Source organism: Urocitellus parryii, chromosome 1 (assembly GCF_045843805.1).
Source record: "Urocitellus parryii isolate mUroPar1 chromosome 1, mUroPar1.hap1, whole genome shotgun sequence".
NCBI classification, from domain to species: domain Eukaryota; kingdom Metazoa; phylum Chordata; class Mammalia; order Rodentia; family Sciuridae; genus Urocitellus; species Urocitellus parryii.
This window is the reverse complement of record NC_135531.1, coordinates 137,612,203-137,633,705: the sequence shown is the minus strand read 5'-3', so window position 1 is coordinate 137,633,705 and position 21,503 is coordinate 137,612,203. Positions and strand designations below refer to the sequence as shown.

Sequence of the window (21,503 nt, the reverse complement as noted above, 5' to 3'; positions counted from 1 at the left end):
AAACCGTGTAATATGATGTATTAAGAACTATGTAATGTTATGAACGACCAATATAAAAAAAAAATATATCACAACAGTGGATTTAAAAAAAAAAAAAAAAAAGTGACTGTGGGAATGATAGCACATATCTATACATATACTAAAATCTACTGAATAACAAATTTTAAAAAAATATTTACTTTTTAGTTATAGGTGGACACCATATCTTTATTTTATATTTATGTGGTGCTGAGGATCGAGCCCAGTGCCTCACGCATGCTAGGCGAGCGCTCTACCTCTGAGCCACAATCCTAGCCCTGAATAACACATTTTAAATAAGTGAATTGTAGTTTGTGCATTATTGCTCAAACTGATTTTCTTAAATATTTTTTAGTTGTAGTTGGACATAATACCTTTATTTATTTATTTATTTTTTAATGTGGTGCTGAGGATCAAACCCAGTGCCTCGCATGTGATAGGCAAGCACTATACTGCTGAGATACAATCCCAGCCCCTGCTTTTTTAAAGAGCCCACTAAATAAAGTGTTAAACATACAGTTATCATATGAGCTAGCAATTCTACGACTTCCAGATATATACTCAACACAAATGAAAACATATACTCATAAAACATACATAAATGTTCAGTATTATTCATGATAGATAATAAGTTAAAATAACCCAAATGCCCATAAACTAAAGGGAAAGATGGGGGAATAAGGAGTAACTGCTAAAATGTGGTAATAAAATGAATTACATTGAATTATATTATAGGGATGGTTGTATCACAACTATGCTTAAAAACACAATTATATACATTATAGCATGGTAAATTTCATAAAATGTGAACTATAGTTTTTAAAGATTTTGGCATTTATAAAATTGACACTAACTTAGTTTTATAAGGAAAATTCATTTTGGGTACATTTATTCCTCATCTACAAATTCTCTCTCTCCCTCCCCCTGTTCCTCTCTCTCTCTTTCTCGTTGATACTGGGGATCTAACCCAGGTGTACTTTACCACTAAGCTGTATTCCCAGCCCTTTTTAAATTTTTTTTATTTTGAGACAGGGTCTCACTAAGTTGCTAAGGCTGGCCTTGAACTCTGCAATCCTTCTGTCTCAGCTTCCCAAGTCACTAGGATTACAGGAGTGCGCCACCATGCCTGGCTCACATACACATTTTTTTTTAAGTTGTAGATGGATACAATACCTTTATTTTATTTATTTTTATATGGTGTTGAGGATCTCACCCAGTGCCTCACACATGGTAGGCAAGTACTTTATCACTGAATATCAACCAAGAATAAATTTTAGAAATAAAACACTCATTTTCTGAAAAACAAATTACTTTTTAGAACATTAGAAAAACTGTGAGCAGAGTATTATCAAAACCCTTTCCTCTAGCATGATCTTTAACTATGTTCCCCTAGGAGCCTGTTAAGAGTAAGAATGTCAACTCTGTTACTAGGCAGCATTACTTATGGTAAAAATGATATCTGATCATGAACTTGTATGTCTGGGACAAACTACAGATGCAGTACGAATAATAAATACTATAAAAGATGCCATGGGTTTTTCTGGGAGCTGCAACTCTTATAATTAGGCATATCTCTGTGGAGACCTGAGAAGCTACCTATGTATTTTGTTATAAAAGATACTGTCTCATTCCCTTGACCAGAGCTGTCCCCATACTGCTATATAAACTGCTACATCAAATTTTTGGTGGTTATTTTACTATTGAAGATTGAACTCAGGGGCACTAAACCACTGAGCCACATCCCCAGCATTTGTTTTTTCTTTGTATTTTATTTAGAGACAGGGTCTCACTGAGTTACTTAGTGCCTTGCTAAGTTGCTAAGGCTGGCTTTGAACTTGCAATCCTACTGCCTTAGCTTCCCAAGCCATTGGGATTAAAGACGTATGCCACCACTCCCAGCTTTACTCAGACTTTGGTTAGGACTGCTACCATTGTGGAGAAACACCTGCTGCTGCCCTGCTAGCAAGCTGTATTTCTTTCTTTTTTTTTTTTTTAATAGTTTTATTTATTTATTTATTTATTAGTTATTGGCAGACACAACATCCTTGTTTGTATGTGGTGCTGGAGGATCGAACCCGGGCCGCACGCATACCAGGCGAGCGCGCTACCGCTTGAGCCACATCCCCAGCCCAGCAAGCTGTATTTCTATTGCTCAGTTGTACCTAAGAAGAACATATTAGGTAATAGCTAAATTTATAAAACTGTTAGAGGTAAACATAGGATAAAGACTTCATGACATTAAATTTGGTAATTTTTCCGATAGAACACCCAAAACACAGGCCAACAAAGGACAAAGTTGATTAATCGGACTGCATCAAAATGAAAAATATTTGTGCATCAAAGAACACTACCAACAGAATAAAAAGGCAACTCATGCAATGAGAAAAATATTTTCAAACCATATATCCAATAATGGGTAAAATCCAAAATATACAAATAATTCCTACAACTGAACAATGAACAACCTGATTTAAAAATAAATAAAGAATTTGCTTCTGTTTTGTTTTTTAAATTTTTTGTAGTTGTAGATGGACAGCATGCCTTTATTGTATTTGTTTTATGTGGTGCTAGGGATCAAACCCAGAGTTTCACATGTGTTAGGCAAACACTCTGCCACTAAGCCACTATCCCAGCCCATGACAAGAGAGTCGAACAGATATTTCTTCAAAGAAGATATACAAATGATCAATAAACAAATGAAAAGATGCTAAATATTAATAATCTTTAGGAAAATGCAAATCCAAAGCAGAATGAAATTCTATCTCATACCCATAAGGTTAGCTATTAAACACACACACACACACACATACACACACACATAGCAGGAAAAAAGAAGTGTTGGTAGGAATGTGGAGAAATTAGAACCCTTGTGTACCAGTAATGGAATTATAAAATAAAACAGACATATGGAAAACAGTGTGGTTGATACTCAAAATATTAAAAATCAAATTACTACATAATCCAGAAATATTCCTTCTGAACAGGTACCCAAATGGGACTCAAATGGATATATGTACATTCATGTTCATAGTAGTATTATTGACAATAGCCAAAGGCAGAAGCAAAACAAGTGTTCATTGATGCATGAATGGATAAACAAAATGTGATATGTATATACAATGGAATATTACTCAGCTTTAAGTAGGGAAAAATTTCTGACATATTCTACCACACAAGTGAACCTGAAGACATTATGCTAAGTAAAATAAATCAGTCACATAAGGACAAATACTGATGGGTACAGTGGCACATGCCTATAGTTCTATAGAGTTGAGGTAGAAGGATCACCTGAGCCTAGAAGTTTGAGGCCAGCCTGGGCAATATAGCAAGACCCCATCTCCAAAATCAAACAAGAGAACAAATAGTTTATGAATCCTATATGAGGTACTAGAGTAGTCAAGTTTATATAGACAAAAAGTAGAATGGTGGTTGCCAGGGGCCAAGCAAGAAACAGGGAATTACTGTGTAATTGGTATGAAGTTTCAGTTTTGCAAGATGAAAAAGGTTCTAGAGATGGATGGTGGCAATGACTGTACAACAATGTGAACTTACTTGAACTGTTTACTTAATCATTCTTTTTTTTAAAAATATTTATTGTTTAGTTATTGGCAGACACAACATCTTCGTTTGTATGTGGTACTGAGGATCGAACCCGGGCCGCTCATATGCCAGGCGAGCGTGCTACCGCTTGAGCTACATCCCCAGCCCTACTTAATCATTCTTATCAGCTCAATTCACAATAGCTAAGCTATGGAACCAACCTAGGTGCCCTTCAGCAGATAAATGAATAAAGAAAATGTGGTACACATATACAATGGAATATTACTCAGTCATAAAGTATGATATTATGGCATTTGCCGGTAAATGGATGGAACTAGAGACAATCATGTTAAGTGAAATAAGCCAATCCCCAAAACCAAAGGCCAAATGTTCTCTTTGATATGCAGATGCTAACTCTCAACAGGTGAGGAGGTTCACTGGATTGGACAGGGGGGGTGTAGGGAGAAGGGATGGGGAATGGGAAAGGGAAAGGGAAAGATAGTAGAATGAATTGAACATTACATTCCTATGTTCATACATGAATACACAACCATTGTAAATCCATATCATGTATAACCACAAAAATGTGAAGTTGTACTTTATGTATATATGATATATCAAAATACATTCTACTGTCATGTATAACTAAAAAGAATAAAAAATTAATAAAAATAAATCATGCTTAAAATTCTAAATTTTATGTTACATATAGTTTACAATAGAAAGTATAATTCTGGTTGATAATATAGCATTCTAAGCTTTCTCCTTTACATATATAAGCAGGATATAGAGCATTTTCAATGAAAGCATGTTTTGCAACAGAATAATATAGATATTATTCTCTATAGGTAATATTCCTCTGGTGTGACAAAAATAGAAGAATGGGGAGAGGAGGAGCCAGAAAATTGATTCCACAAGTGACAAATGCTAATACTTACCATGAAATCAGCTGTCTGTGAAGATGGAGTACTTGTTAACAGGCCTCTGCTTTTCTTATCAGGAGTACTTGAATTTGTTTTCTATAAATGTTTATAAAATAGGGGATTGAATAGTAAAAAAAACCAAACCATTTTAGTATAGTAAAATCAAAATTTAAAGTTAGTAGACTAGATCATAATGTGTAATACCAATAAAATCTTTAATTTGCTAATTAAATTTTAAGCCATTTGAAGGAAACAAAAGAATTTCCTGGCTTGAGCTAGGTTGTTCACTTTCCAAGAGAACTCTATATGGCATGACAACCATATGGGAATACTTTAGTTGGAATTACTATTAATTTAGGAAGAGAAGCTAATTAGAGTGGTGAACTAGTAAACAGTGCTTTGGTTACCTTTGTTAACTGCTGAAAAAGTATTTCACTTTCAGTGAAATTTGTTTAATTTCTAGTATATTATTATATTTTTTGTGAAAAAATATTATAAATTATTCCTGAAACTGTTATAAAACATTTAAGTAGTAGCAAAGATAATTGGTTTAAAATATATGTTTAAATGTAAATAGATTTTTTTCTTTCATTGATAGAACATCAAAGTTAAAAAAATTATAAAATAATATGCAGATTCATTTTCTATTTCTTAAAGACGAAAAGGCAGACAGGTGAACCAAGTAAAAAAGTCTAAAAGAGCAAGGAAAGAAAGGAAGACATTAAGATTCAAGAGCTAAAGAGAGTGAGAAGAGGAGGGAGGACCTGAGAATAAGAGAGGGAGGAGAAGAGGGAAGTGTTGAGAGGGAAGGAAGAGAGGAAAGAAGGAGGAAATGGAAAAGACAGAAAGATTGAAAGAAAGAACGAGGGAAAGGGAAGAGACAGACACCAACAGTCTGGGATCAGAAAGAGATGAAGAGACAGCCCCAGGAGGAGGGCAGCAGGGAGAATACCTAGACTATGGATAGGAAGGAGAGAGGGAGCTCGAAGCTGAAAGAGAACACAGGACATCAGACACAAAGAAGCAAGCATGAAGGCAAAGCTGAAACAGGAAGTTTTATTTCTAGCAATCAACTGCTTTTCCAACCCTCGAGTTCCAAGAAACAATCAAGTCCTGATAAATCTCACTTCTGGGGTTCGTGACTATTATTTGATGCCAAGTCTGGAACCCAAACTCAGAGATAAAACTTGAAAATCTTAAGATTTTGTGATAGGTTTCTCTTTCCTTATCTTTTCTATCACTCTTCTGTCTTAAAATCTCTTAAACTAGTTGTCAGTTCCAAACATAACCAAGAATAGAATATAGGGAAAGTTTTTATGAAAAAAAATTTTAACAGTATATTTACCTGGAGAATATGCCAGCTTTCTAATTTAGCAGCTATGTAATATTTAATTTCTTCATCTAAACAATGAAGATTACTCTGAGATTTGTGAACAAGTATCATAAATAATATATGTAAAGAGAACTTGTGGGGTTTAGAGTAAGAGAGACTCAGTGATAGCTATCATCATCATTGCAGCAAACTTGGAGGTGCTTTGCTCAGATCTCCTTGAACAAAGAACCTACTGTTACAATGCAAGAAGTGCATTTGGCTGATATCCTCCAACTGCAATATCTTAGGATCTATTTCACTTGCAAGCTGAGGCCCCCATTTTCTCTGGCCATCTCCAGCCAGTGTCTAGCAGCCAATACATACTTTTGTAATGCAAAATCTTTGCTCCAGAATTCTTCATTGGGAGAGCTTTTATCACATTTGCATTGAGGACAAAGGCTATCACTGCCCAATCCTGATTCCTCCTGCTTTTTTTCCTTAGGTATTACCCTCTCCAATAAGTCACTTGAATGCTTAATTCTGTCTCAGTATCAGTTTCCCATTGGTCCCTATGACACAACTGTCAACTGTCAGTTCAATCTCAAAAATATCAGCCTGTATATAGATGTAACTATACAGCTTCCTTATATTTCTCCCTCAGTTTGTTTTAAAACTATGCATTTCTAAATCTTCACAATCAAATTTTTCTCTTTTAGTCTTCTTAACAATTGTGAATTAATAAAACATTAGTAAACTCAACTCAAAGTGAATCTAGGACCTAAGCATTAGATCAGAGACCCTGCACCCAACAGAAGAAAATGTAGGCCCAAATCTACATCATGTTGGCTTAGGAATTGACCTCCTTAAAAGGTTCCTAAAGCACGGAGTAAAATCAAGAATGAACAAAGGGGATAAAATCAAACTAAAAAGCTTCTTCATAGCAAAGGAAACAATCAAGTATGTGAAGAGAGGACTGGGGTTGTGGCTCAGTGATGGAGCTCTTGCCTGACACATGTGAGGCACTGGATTTGACCCTCAGCACCACATGGAGACAAATAAGTAGAATAAAGGTATTTTGTCCATCTACAATTAAAAAAAAAAAGGTTGTAAAGAGAGACCCTACAGAATGAGAGAAAAATCTTTGCCTCCTGCACCTCAGATACAGCATTAATCTCCAAGAACTCAAAAAACTTAACACCAAAAAACAAATAACCCAATCAATAAATAGGCTAAGGAACTGAACAGACACTTCACAGAAAAATAAATATGATCCATCAACAAATATATGAAAAAATGTTCAACATCTCTAGCAATTAGAGAAATACAAATTAAAACTATACTGAGATTTCATCTCACTCCAATCAGAATGGCAATGATCAAGAATACAAGTAACTCGGCTGGGATTGTGGCTCAGTGGTAGAGTGCTCGCCTAACACATGTGGGGCACTGGGTTCGATCCTCAGCACCACATAAAAGTGAAATAAGAATATTGTGTCTACCACCTACAATTAAAAACTAAATATTAAAAAAAAGAATACAAATAACAAATGTTGATGAGGATGTGGGAAAAAGGATTCACTCATACACTGCTAGTGGCACTGCAAATTGGTGCAACCACTATGGAAAGCAGTATTGAGATTCCTCAGAAAACTTGGAATAGAACCACCATTTGACCCATTTACCCCATTCCTCAATTTATACCCCAAAATCAGCATACTAAAATGATGCTGCCACATCAATGTTTATAGCAGCTCAATTCACAATATATAAATATGGAACTAACCTAGGTGCCCCTTCAAAAGATGAATGAATAAAGAAAATGTGGTATATATACACAATGGAATATTAAATAATATTAAAGAGGAATGAAATTATGGTATTTGTGGTAAATGGATGGAACTAGAGACCATCATGCTAAGTCAAATAAGCCAATCTCAAAAAACCAAAGGCCTAATGTTCTCTGATATATGGATGCTAACTCACAATAAGGTTGGGGGGAGGGAAGAATAGAAATACTTTGGATTAGACAAAGGGTAATGAAAGGAAGGGAGGAGGAATGGGAATAGGAAAGATAGTAAAAGGTATCAGACGTCACTTTCCTATGTTCATATATGAAGACATGACCAATGTAATCCCATATCGTACAACCAAAAGAATGGGAAGTTTTACTTCATATATGTATGTCAAAATATATTCTACTGTCATGTATAACTAAAAAGAACAAATTTTTAAAAAATACTAGTGCTTACCAGCATGGGCTCCAGGGGCTTCGGCAGCAGAACTCTAGTAACTGATCTACTTTCACTGCTTTCAGGAACAGACCTATGGTGGGATAATGGAACCTTGTTTTTTAGATGATGAGCGTTTAATTTTGTTTGAATATTTTTATCTCTATCTTCAGAATCGTTTTCAGCCTGAAACAAATTCATAATTATGAAATACATTTCACAGAGCTCTAAAAACGTTTCTAGTACCTCTAAGGTGTCCTATTATTCCTTCAAATTGAAAAATAAAGATTTAAACTTAAAGACTGTTTTAGTTAGTTTTTTAGCCACTATGACTAAAAGACTGGGTAAAAACCATTTCAGAGGAGAAAAAGTTTATTTGGCACTAAAGGTTTCAGAGGCCTCAATTATAGTCAGCTGACTCCATTGCTTTGGGCATGAGGGAAGGAAGAACATCACAATGGCAGAGAGCAGAGGAGGAAAGCAGCTTAAGACATGGCAATCATGTCACTCAATCAGAGCACTCTGCTTATCAGGGACAAAAATATAATTCCAAAGTCATGCCCTCAGTGACCTACCTCCTACATCCATACCCTACCTGCCTCCAATTACCACTAGTTAATTCATATCAATGGTTTGATCCATTGATTAGGTTACAACTCTCACAATCCAAACATTCCGCCTCTGAACAATCCTTGGATTGTCTCATACATGAGCTTTTGGGGGACACCTCATACCTAATCCATAAGAAAGACAAATGATTTTCCAGGAAAAATGATTTATTCTATATATTTGAGTAAAAAAAATAATTTGAAATACTCAGCTCTAAAAATTTCCCTACCATTTTAAGATAACATTTCCCAATAGTGTTATATGGAAATAAAACAAATGATATTGAGATCTGTTTATTCATATTTAAAATTAAACTTTGGTGAAAATACTAAATGTATTTTATTATATAAAACTCAGCATTTAAGAAAACAAAAGTCCACTTAATGTCAGAAAACTCAACTATAACAAAGTATGTTGTTTTGTTAACTCATACCTGCACTGAAAACTGGAGACTGTTCAATGACTGCTCATCCTTTGAAACTTGTCTTTTGTTTTCAAGATATATTTTTAATATTATTCAAAATTTAGGGGGCATTTAGTGAAGTATTCAATGGCTTCAACTAACTTCTTAAAGATTTCACAACTTGAAAACAGATTTTTTTTCTCTCATTTCTGCCATTGTTCCAAGCAACTCCATCCACTAAGTATGAAACATATCCAATTGGCCTCTCAATTCCTTGACTTCTTTACTTCAAATAACCTATTCCCCTCATGCCACTTCAGTCACTTTATGATCAAACCTTAATCCTTACCTTCAACAGATACTAAAGAATCACAAATTCAAATAACTTCCTATATACTTCCAATCCTGTTCAAGTGTCTTTATGGAACATTTACCCCTCATTAAAATCTCCAACTCACTGATCTTATTATTCAGTCTGCACCCATTGGCCTTCTCTCGTCTTCTTTCCTGACGAGCTACCACTATCTATCATTATAATTATATGTTATCCTCCATCTATCACATAAAACTAACAAATATTCAACCCACAATTCACCCTAACATCTATAACCTCTATACCTTCAGTACAACAGAGTGTTAGGGGAAGCTGTACAATTTGGACCATCAATATAACCACAAATTCAAAAAGCCACAGACAAGTAATTCTATTGCACTTTTCTAGCTTCTTTTTACTTAAATCTCTGCCTTCTTTCCTATGTCACTCTCAGCAGACAATCTTGGCCCACACTTTCCTGAAATAATAATAGCTAATCAAGAGGAAACCATCACTCAGGACTTAAAATTTTCAGTGCTTGGCACAAAATGTGTGGCCCTTACTAAAATTTATTAAGAATTACTAGAAAGTAACAGTAGAATATTAAATTAAGCATGAAGTCCTGCTAAATGCAAAGTTAGTCCCTCCATCTGCAAAATCACCACAATGAAAATCTCTCCCTTCTTTTAAAGGCCAGTTCCTGTGTATGTATTCTGGATCCATGTCTCCTTATCTTTTCAAGGTCTTTTCCATATAATAATAAAGGGAAGTTTTGTGATTTTTAAAAACTATTTATTTTATATATCATAAAATTCATCAATTTAAAGTATAAAATTCAGTGTTATTAAGATATGTACAGGGTTATACAACCATTACTACAATCTAATTATAGAACATTTTTGTCCCATGAAAGAAGCCTCAGATAAATAGCAGTCAATTCCCATTCTGCTACTAACAGCCTTAATAAATGTGGACTAACATTTTTTAATTAATTAATTTATTTATTTATTTTAAATATTTATTTTTCAGTTTTCGGTGGACACAACATCTTTGTTTGTAAGTGGTGCTGAGGATCGAACCCGGGCCGCACGCATGCCAGGCGAGAGCACTACCGCTTGAGCCACATCCCCAGCCCGACTAACATTTTTAAAGTTCAGACATATTATAGCATGTATTGATGCTTCATTTGTTTTACTTGCAGAATAATATCTTATTATATGACATACTTTATTTTTCTACTTATCAGGAGATGGGCATTTGAGTTGTTTCTACTTTGGGCTATTATGAATAATGCTTCTGTGAACATTTACATACAAGTTTTTGTGAGGATATATGTTTTTATTCCTCTTGGATTGGAAGCTTAACAAATAGAATTGCTGGATCAATATTTAAGATATCGAAGAACTGCCAAACTGTTTTCCAAACTGGCTATGCCATTTCACATTCACAGTAGGATGTATGAAGATTCCAATTTCTCCACATTCTTGCTAATATTTGCTATTATGTCTTTTTATCATGCTCATCTTAGTGGACATGAAGTAATACATCATTGGGTTTGATTTGCATTTCCTAATGTCTAATGACATGATATTGAACATCATTTCATGTGCTTGTTTGGCCATTGGAGAATACTAGGGCAGTATATATACATCAAAATCCCATGGATAGGGCTGGGGTTGTACCTCATTGCTAGAGCACTTGCCTCACATGTGTGAGGCACTGGGTTTGAACCTCAGCAACACATAAAATAAATCAATAAATAAAATAAAGACATTTTGTCCATCTACAACTAAAAAAATATATTTTTTAAAATCCCATTGATAGGCAGGTATGGTGGTGTATAACTTTAATCTTAGCAACTAGGGAGGCAGAGACAAGAGGATCACATGTTTGAGGCCAGACTCAGCAATTTAGTGAGGCTCTAAACAACTTAGCAAGTCCCTGTCTCAAAATAAAACACAAAGGGCTGGGATTGTGGCTCAGCGGTAGAGGGCTCGCCTCACATGTGCGAGACCCTGGGTTCAGTCCTCAGCACCACATAAAAATAAATAAATAAAATAAAGGTATTGTGTCCAACTACAACTAAAAAATAAATATTTAAAAAAATAAAAAAATAAAACACAAAAATGGCTGAGGATGTAGTTCAGTTTAAAATGCCTTTTGGGGGCTGGGTTTGTGTCTGAGTGGTAGAATGCTCGCCTAGCACATGTGAGGCTCTGGGTTGATCCTCAGCAACACATAAAAATAAATAAATAAAATAAAGGTCCATCAACATCTAAAAACAAAATTAAATTTTCAAAAGTTCCCTTGGGTTCCATCCCCAGTACCAAAAAAAAAAAAAAAAAAATCCCAGGTATATCCAAGAAGAGTCATCTACTCTGAGTCTAGCTTTTTTTTGGCAAGAGTATACTGGGGATTAAACTCAGGGGCACTTGGCCACTGAGCCACATCCTTGGCCCTATTTTGTATTTTATTTAGAGACAAGGTCTCATGAGTTGCTTAGTGCTTCACTTTTGCTGAGGCTGGCTTTGAACACGTGATCCTCCAGTCTCCGCCTCCCAAGCTGTTGGGATATCAAGCGTGCACCACCATACCCGGCTGTAAGTCTAGCTTTTGAGAAGAGGCAGAACACACATGGCATAAATATGGCACAAATGCAAGATGTGAGTTAAAATTACAATATGTTTGATTTATATAGAAGTGTGTGTGTGTGTGTGTGTGTGTGTGTGTGTGTGTGTGGAGCAGGAGAATGCAGGGGCAAGAGAAAGAGAGACAGAGAAATATATATTAGTACAGGTTGAAATTAAGTATGTGTGGAAATAGAACAAAGACAGGTGACCATAAGGAAGTCAGGAAAAAAGAATGTAGAAAGTATGGGGAAGATTCTTAAAAATTACTCTATGCTAAAGAAGTAAAATTTAGGCTAAGTTAACTAGATCTCTAAACTATGGGGAGCACCAGTTGCCTACTAGGTTGGGTTAATCCAACTATGCTCTCTTCCTCCTTTCCATCATTCTCATTAGCCTTCAAAAATTATCTATATATGCCATCTTAAAAAGTAAAACTTCCTGTGACTCTGCCGTTACATCCAGTTACTGTTCTTTTTCTCTAATTCCCTTCAGAGTCAAGCTTCATACATAACTGTTACTTGCCTGTCTTTTCTAACTCTTTACCCTAATCCAGTATTGTTTGGCCCCATTAGTCCACTAAAATTGATCTTGCTAATGTCATCATTTTCCTTTATGATTCTAAATGAAATTGATAATTCTTTTAAATTAGTGAACTTTGGGACTTAGGAAGATGGCAGAAGCAAGCTAGGTGGCTGGTTCTCATCTCCTCATAACACAGAAAGGAGGAAATGAAGGAAAAGCAGAATTAGGAGGTGAGTGACAAAATAAATGCTCTGTTTATTTTTGTAATATTACAAAGTCTGAAATCTGTAGACACTGGGAGATAAGTTTAACAGAGTAGAAAATAAACTGAGTTCCCTAACCCTGAACCTAAAACTGAGGATGAGAAGAGGGGAGCAGACATTCTCTTAAGCTCACCCACTTAAAAACAGTTGGAAAGTCAGACAAAATTTAAAGCCTGACAGTAACAGAAGAGTCCTTAAAACAGTGCAGACAGCTTAAAACAAAGTTATGAAAAAAAAAAAACCTGAGCAAAGGGTCCATAATCACCTTGTGGGGCCCTCAATCAACCACTTATCCCCTTAAATCAAAACTGTGTCTTCCAGCACCCAGACAGCTGCAAATCAAACCACAAGAAAGTCCCCTGCAGTGGGACCTCTTAAGAATCAGGCCAGAAAGAACTTCTACAAGGATCACTACTAGCTGAAAATGGCTGAAACCCCCTCGCCATCTGGCTCACTATGAACCAAGGAAACTAATGGGCTAGCGTGTGACTGTGTGGGGAAGTATGCCAAGCCCCACTCAGCTCTGCAACTCAGTCAAGGGGGGAAAACTCTGTGCAGTGTCCACTTGACATAGAAAGAGTCAGTGATGAAGCAGTTTTGGCCCTCAACAAAGTAAAGCAAAGTTATCAGGTCCTTGGTGCAGCCAATTTGGAAAGCAGTATGGAGATTTCTTGGAAAGCTGGGAATGGAACCACCATTTGACCCAGCTATTCCCCTTCTCGGTCTATTCCCTAAAGCCCTAACAAGAGCATGCTACAGGGACACTGCTACATCGATGTTCATAGCAGCTCAATTCACGATAGCAAGACTGTGGAACCAGCCTAGATGCCCTTCAATAGATGAATGGATAAAAAAAAAATGTGGCATTTATACACTATGGAGTATTACTCTGCATTAAAAAATGACAAAATCATAGAATTTGGAGGGAAATGGATGGCATTAGAGCAGATTATGCTAAGTGAAGCTAGTCAATCTTTAAAAAACAAATACCAAATGACTCCTTTGATATAAGGGGTGTAAACAAGGACAGGGTAGGGACGAAGAGCTTGAGAAGAATATTTACATTAAACAGGGATGAGAGGTGGGAGGGAAAGGGAGTGAGAAGGGAAATTGCATGGAAATGGAAGGCGATCCTCAGGGTTATACAAAATGTCATATAAGAGGAAAGGAGGGGTAAGACAAGAGAATACAAATGGAAGACATGATTTACAGTAGAAGGGGTAGAGAGAGAAAAGGGGAGGGGAGGGGAGGGGAGGGGAGGGGGGATAGTAGAGAATAGGACAGACAGCAGAATACATCAGACACTAGAAAGGCAATATGTCAATCAATGGAAGGGTAACTGATGTGATACAGCAATCTGTATACGGGGTAAAAGCGGGAGTTCATAATCCACTTGAATCAAACCGTGTAATATGATGTATTAAGAACTATGTAATGTTATGAACGACCAATAAAAAAAAAATAAAATAAAATAATAGAAATAATTATAATATGGCAAAGCATTAAACTGAATAATTTCTAACTAAAAATATTTTCAAAAAATTTTATGTAAAGCTGAAAATCAGTCATTTCTTGATATTAATTTTAAAATTTTATATTAAACATTTAAAATAAATATTGTAATTTGAAATGTTAAAAAAAAAAAAGTTATCAGGTCCTGACCACTGATACTGGGGGGAAGCACCTTGGGAAGCCTAAGGACAGTCCCCAGACCCATGGGGCTGTAACCAAAGGGAAGATGCCTGAATGTCCAGTGATAGAGACCCAGTGGGAAATTACCAGAGCCTATGAAGCAGGAAGGGGCTGATCCTGGCCTTAACTGGTACACAGCCTGACCCATGATCACAAATGGCAAGTGACAGGGCACTATTTGTATACCTGCATCAGAATTAGTAAACAGAGGGAATCAATGCCCACCATTAACAACCTGGGACAATGGAAACTAGAGTTCAGGTGAATGACCTGAGACCTTTCACTACAGTACTTCAGAGAGAAGCAAAGGCCAGGGGAATACTTCTGTATCACAGAACGCCCACAGAAACCCACAACCAGAATTCCTGTACTCACAGACAGCTACCAGGATTTTCACCCCCTTGAAAAGAATTCTCTAGAGGAGAGCAGGTACACAGTGACCCTCAATAATCACAGGGACAGTTCAGACCCTGAATCCTGAACTCCTGGACACTATAAAAACTGCCAACCCACAACACTGTATCCTTCAAGCAGTCAGCTGCAAGCCCCTGAGCTGACAAACCAGAAGCTGCTGGTAAGAGGTTCATAGTGACTAAGGAATTGGCTCCTGTGACCCTGCAACTCAGGAGAGATCCAAAACCAAAGGATGGACATCTGCTAAATATCCAAACCCCAATGAAATCAAAACTGAGATTCAACAAGAATTTTCTTCACCTTGACATGGTTTTCTATAAACAACTCCAATGTCAACTTTGATCATACAAATAACTATAACTTGAACAATTATTCTTAATCCAATATCTCTAGTTTATACTTGCTCCTCTTATCCCCAAGAATCCTCTGGCATTACCCACTATTACCTCAAATATAGGAAAGGTAGCAGAATACAACAGTTACTAATATGGCATTATGTAAAAATGTGGATGTGTAACCGATGTGATTCTGCAATCTGTATTTGGGGTAAAAATGGGAGTTCATAACCCACTTGAATCTAATGTATGAAATATGATATGTCAAGAGCTTTGCAATGTTTTGAACAACCAATAAAAAAATAAATAAAAAAAATAACAAACATTGATCTATTTCTCCTTCTACCTTGGTGTAAATTATCTTTTTAAATCTCCCCTCCCCCACTTTCTCTCTTTTTCCCCTCTCTTTTTTGTTCAGTCTTTCTTTCTCCCACTTTCATCCCTCACTTAAGGTTATAATAAGTTTACTAAATTTAACAACTAATTTTTTGACCTATTCCAAAACTTTAATACAGGTTTATACCTGAATTTGAGGAACTGTAGGGAACAAATGCAACATGTTTTTGTTTCTTATAAGGTTGAATAGAATGAGGCTTGGCTCTCAAGTGACTATAATAAACAAGGCTCAGTGGCAACTCTTAAAGCAGTGCTGATACTGGAATCAGCAGAGGTCACATATTGACTTAAAATATCATTATCTAGATATTCACCCAACACAGAGCTCCTAAGAAAAAGAAGCTCATAAAGTAGTCCTTTATTTAAAAGAAGTCAGAACTATACAGATAGATGGATAGACATACAAACAATATGAAAAAGCAAGGGAACAAACCATCTCAAACAGCCCATAATGCTCAAAAACAGACTTCATTGATACCACAGTGGAGGAAATGTCAGAGAAGGAATTTAGAAAGTTCATAGTCAAACTGTTCTATGAACTAAAAGAAGATGTAAGGAGTGAAATCAGAGAGTAAATACAGGAAGGGAAAGATCACTTCAATAAAGAGAGATTATGAAAAAGAACCAAATGAAATACTTGAAATGAAAGAATCAATAAACCAAATTAAAAATTTAATAGAAAGCACCATTGATAGATTAGACAAATTTGAAGACAGATTTTTTTAGGCCTTGAAGACAAAGTATATAACCTTGAAATAAAACTGACCAGTAGAAAAGATGTTAAGAGACGATGAACAGAATATTCAAGAAATCTGGGATAATATTAAAAGGTAAAATTTTGGTGAAATTTGGGATAGATAATAGTTCTGAAATACAAACTAAAGGAATGCACAATCTTTTCAGTTAAATAATATCAGAAAAATTGCCAAATCTTAAGAATGAAATGAAAATTTCATACAGGATTCCAAATACACAAAATCACAGTAGATCCACCCAAGAAATATTATTATAAAAATGCCTAACATAGAGATTCAGGATAGAATTTTAAAAGATGCAAGAGAAAAACAACTGGTCACATTTAGAGGCAAATTAATCTGGATTTCAACTGATTTCTCAATCCAGACCCTAAAAGCCAGGAAGGCTTAGAATAATATATAATAAGCTCTGACAGAAAATGGATGCAAACCAAGAACACTATATGCAGCAAAATTAAGCTTCAGAATTGAAGATGAAATAAAAACCTTCCATGAAAACAAAGCTAAAAGAGTTCATAACAGAAAGGCTGAACTATAAAACAGACTCAATAAAATATTTCATGAAGAACAAATGAAAAATTAAAATTAAAATCATCATAGGGAAAAATTACAACAGAATAATAGTCAATTAAAGGAAAAAAAAAGTCCAACATTAGAAATAAAATGGCAGAAAATATAAATTACATCTCAATAACATTGAAAGTAAATTGTCTAAACTCTTCAATCAAAAGACAAAAAAAGTTCTTTCAATCATGAAGTTGGCAGATGGGATTAAAAATAAGACCAAACAATATACATCTGCAAGAGACTCACCTCACAAGCAAAGTCATCCACAGATTCAAGATGAAAGAATGAATAGGAACAAACATACATTTCATATGGGTCTCATAAACAAGCAGAGGATGGTATTCTCATATAACATAATGTAGACTTCAAGGCAAGATTAATTGGAAGAAGCAAATAAGATCATTTCTTACTGCTCAAGAGAACCATACATCAATAAGTTATAATGATCATAAATATGCCCCAAATAATAGAGCATCTATGTACATCAAACAAACCTTTCTCTATATTATGAATCAAGCAGACTGCAATAGAATTATACTGGGAACTTTAACATGCCTCTCTTACCACTGGATAGATCATCAAAACAAAAACTAAGTAAATATTCCACAGAACTAAAAAATACAATTAATAACATAGTCCCACCAGACATCTATAGAATATTTCTTCCATCTAAACTGAATTCACATTCTTCTTAACAGCACATTGAACATTTTCTAAAATAGACCATACTTCAGGTTACAAAGCAAATCTTAGCAAATATAAAAATAGAGATAAAACCTTGTATTCTATCACATCATAATAAAATGGAATTAGAAATCAACAATAAGATAAATTACAGAAACTAACACCTAGAGATTAAACAACACAGTTTTGAATGATGAATGAGTTGCAGAAGAAATCAGGAGATAAATTAAAAAATTCTTAAAGGTAAATAAGAATAGTGATACAACACATAAAAGCCTCTGAGACAGTATGAAGAAAGTTTTAGAGGAAAGTTCATAGCACTGAGTTCATACATTAAAAGAATAGAAAGATTTCAAATAAATAATCTAACATTACATCTCAAGGCCCAAAAAAGGAAGAACAAATCAACACCAAAATAATAGAAAATAGGAAATAATTAAAATCAGAGCCAAAATCAATGAAATTGAGATTTAAGAACATAACAAAATATCAACAAAACATAGTTGGCTTTTTTGAAAGGATAAGACAAAGCTGATAAACCCTTAGCCAAACTAACCAAAAGAAACAGGGGAAAAAAACTAACATTATCAAAATCTTAGATGGAAAAAGTGAATATCACCACAGACACTACAGAAATCCAGAGGATCATCAAAAACTATTTTGAAAATTTATACTCCAGGCTATGCGACCCTCCGTGCAGGGAAATGGAGCTCTCAGAGCCGAACTTCGCACGATGGAAATCTGTCCACTAGATTCTGGAGCACCTCAATTTCACTGGAACTTCCCAAAGATATCCTTCAGCCGTTTTGCATCGTCTTTCTCCCACTTAGTGACGCGGCGCCCTGGGTTGATGCCGTCCCTTCGCCGCCATCTTCTTCGGAACCTCAATATTTATCTTACATTGAGGATCCTTTTCAATTTGAAGAAGCCAGATTTTCCCTTGATTCAGTGGCTGCTAATGTTTTTCACCCAGCTCTTTTCTTTTTTTAATTGATTAAAAAAAATAAATGACATTACAATTCTTATTACACACATATATAGAGAGCACATTTTTCATATCTTATAAAGTATGTTCATACCAATTTGTGTCTTCATACATGTTCTTTGGATAATGATGTCTATCACATTCCACCATTCTTGCTAATCCCCTGCCCCATCCCTTCCCCTCCCCCTTCTCTGCCCTATCTAGAGTTCATCTATTCCTCCCATGCTCTCCCTCCCTACCCCACTATGAATCAGCCTCCTTATATCAGAGAAAACATTTGGCATTTATTTTTTTGGTATTGGCTAACTTCACTTAGCATTATCTTCTCCAGCTCTATCCATTTACCGGCAAATGCCATGATCAGGATCAAGGAATTAAACCAGAGACTCTGCGTCTAATAGAAAGAAAAAATAGGCCTTAATCTTCATCATGTGAGACTTAATAATACTCCTTAATAAGTCTCCTATAGCGCAAGAATTAAAACCAAAATTTAATAAATGGGATGGACTCAAACTGAAAAGTTTCTTCTCAGCAAAATAAACAATCTGTGAGGTGAATAGAGAGCCTACATCTTGGGACCAAATTTTTATCGCTCACACATCAGATAGAGCACTAATCTCTGGGGTATATAAAGAACTAAAAAAGCTAAGCATCAAATGCTTTTTCTGCATCTATTGATATAATCATGTAATTCTTTGTCTTCAAGTCCAGTTATGTGGAGAATTACATTTATTGATTTCCATATGTTGAACCAACCTTGCATCCCTGGGATGAAACCCATTTGATTATGGTGCACTATCTTTTTAATGTTTTGTTTTCTATGCAATTTGCCAATATTACAAAATTTTACATCTATTTTCATCAAGGATATGAAGCTTTCTTTCCTTGATGTGTCTTTGTCTGATTTTAGAATCAGGGTGATACTGGCTTCATAGAATGAGTCTGGCAGTGTTCTCTCTTCTTCTATTTCATGGAATAATTTGAGGAAGATTGGTATTAGTTCTTCCTTGAGATTTTCGTAGAACTCTGCTGAGAATCCATCCCATCCTGGGCTTTTCTTCGTTGGAAGACTTTTGATAGCTGTTTTAATTTCATTACTTGAAATTGATCTGTTTAAATTTTCTAGATCCTCTTGGTTAAATTTAGGTAGGTCATATTCCTCTTGGAATATCTTCAAGATTTTCTAACTTATTGGAGGCTGGAGTCTGTGGCGCGCGCCGGGGAGCGGCAGGGTGCCGGAGCGGGGGAACAGCGATACGGATCCAGGGGGGCTCCCGCCAGTGGTACATCGGAGCCCTTAGTGCTGAGTTCCGGCTTTGAAACAGAGGAGAGAAGCGGCCCAGTTTGGTTCCAGACACCGGTCGGACCACAGTGGAGAACAGCAGCCGCCATTTCGGAGAGATGATGTAATCATCCCCGTGTTCTACTGATCTCAGCCCATTCAACTACGAACAGGTGATATCAGGCTGGTATTTGCCTGCGTCTAGCAGACAGAGTTCTTGCTCAGGCTCGGGGCGGGGGTTCTTGTGGAGAATACTCCTAGAGGCTCGTGCCTGGCAAGGCGTACGCCGGGCACTGAGCAGCTGGATTCGGGTTCCCAGGGCTAACTTGGCCCAGGTCTGAGGAAACTGCGGAGACTGCCGGCGGAGGCCAGCTCCAAGTGGAGCGTGCGCTGAGCTTGGGGCAACTGGGTTCTAACTCCTGGAACAGTTTTGGCCTGGGGCTGGGGAACCCGTGGGGGTCGCTCCTTGGAGCCAGCTCCCAACGGAGAGTGTATCAGATCGGAGAGGCGGGGTTCCGGCTACCTAAGCTGCTTTGGCCCAAGGCTAGGGAACCGGCGGTGACTGCTTCTCAATCAGGGTCAGGCGGGGTGTTGTAGGGGCAGAGTGGAGCTTCCTCCTGCGCCCAGAGCAGGCCAAGTGACCCGCCGGTGTGGTACCATGACACCCCAAACGCAGCTGGGGCTGAAGAGAGCAGCCGCCCACGCCTAGAATAGGACCAGCGATTCCACGGCGCAGTAGCCAAGTAACCTCATTTGGAGTAGGGGCTGTGCGGAGCTGCCATCCGAGCAAGCAGGGCAGGCAGACCTGCCGCCAACTGGCAAGACAGGCCAGGTAGCTTGCCAGCGTGGTGGACACGTAACACCGAGGCAGTCGCGTCACATTGGTTGGAGTGGGGGTGGAGCAGGGTCGCCGCCCGGGTCCGGAGGGGGCTCAGCGACCCGTTGGAAAGGTAGTTAGGTATCCCCATTGGGAGTGGGGGCTGTGCAGAACTGCGACCCACCGGCCTAGAGGTCTGCCAGCGCGGTAGACTCATCACACCAATTGGAGTGGGGGCCCAGCTGAGCCGCCACCCACATCCAGATCAGGACCAACGATCCCAGGGCGTGGTAGTTAAGTTACCACAATTGGAGTGGGGGCAGAGCAAAGCCACCACCCGTGCCCGCAGCGGGGGCAGACCTGCGACCGATCAGCGGGGTAGACAGACCACCATAATTAGAGGTGGAGCACAGCCAATACCCGCCCTGCAAGGGAGACTTCCCAACTATACAAGAGCAACATAAATAAATAGGGGGTAAATTTCAAAAACACAACAGTGGCACCAAGCAGAAAGAAACGCGAGCAGTATGAAAAGACAAGGAAAGAAAGGACCACAAGCAATGCAGGTCAACTCAACTTTAGAAGAGGTAATAGCTACAACAGATGGAATGTCAGATAAAGACATCAGGATTTATATGCTTCAGATGATCTGGAGTCTCAAGGAAGACATGAGACAGCAAAATCAGACAATGAAAGATCACATTGACAAACAAATCCAGGAAGTAAAAGATCAATTTCACAGGGAGATAGAGGTAATAAAAAACAAACAAATAGAAATTCTAGAAATGCAGGAAACTATAAACCAACTTAAAAAC

General features: G+C 37.1%; 1 protein-coding gene across 1 annotated transcript in view; it reads right to left on the bottom strand.

Moving 5' to 3' along the window:
* Window positions 1-21,503, bottom strand: part of Meikin (meiotic kinetochore factor) — a 136,684-nt gene that overhangs the window by 60,794 nt on the left and 54,387 nt on the right. The window contains exon 11 of the mRNA XM_077799431.1: window positions 4,497-4,577. Coding sequence (XP_077655557.1) covers window positions 4,497-4,577 — 81 coding nt within the window. The remainder of the gene's footprint in view (window positions 1-4,496; window positions 4,578-21,503) is intronic.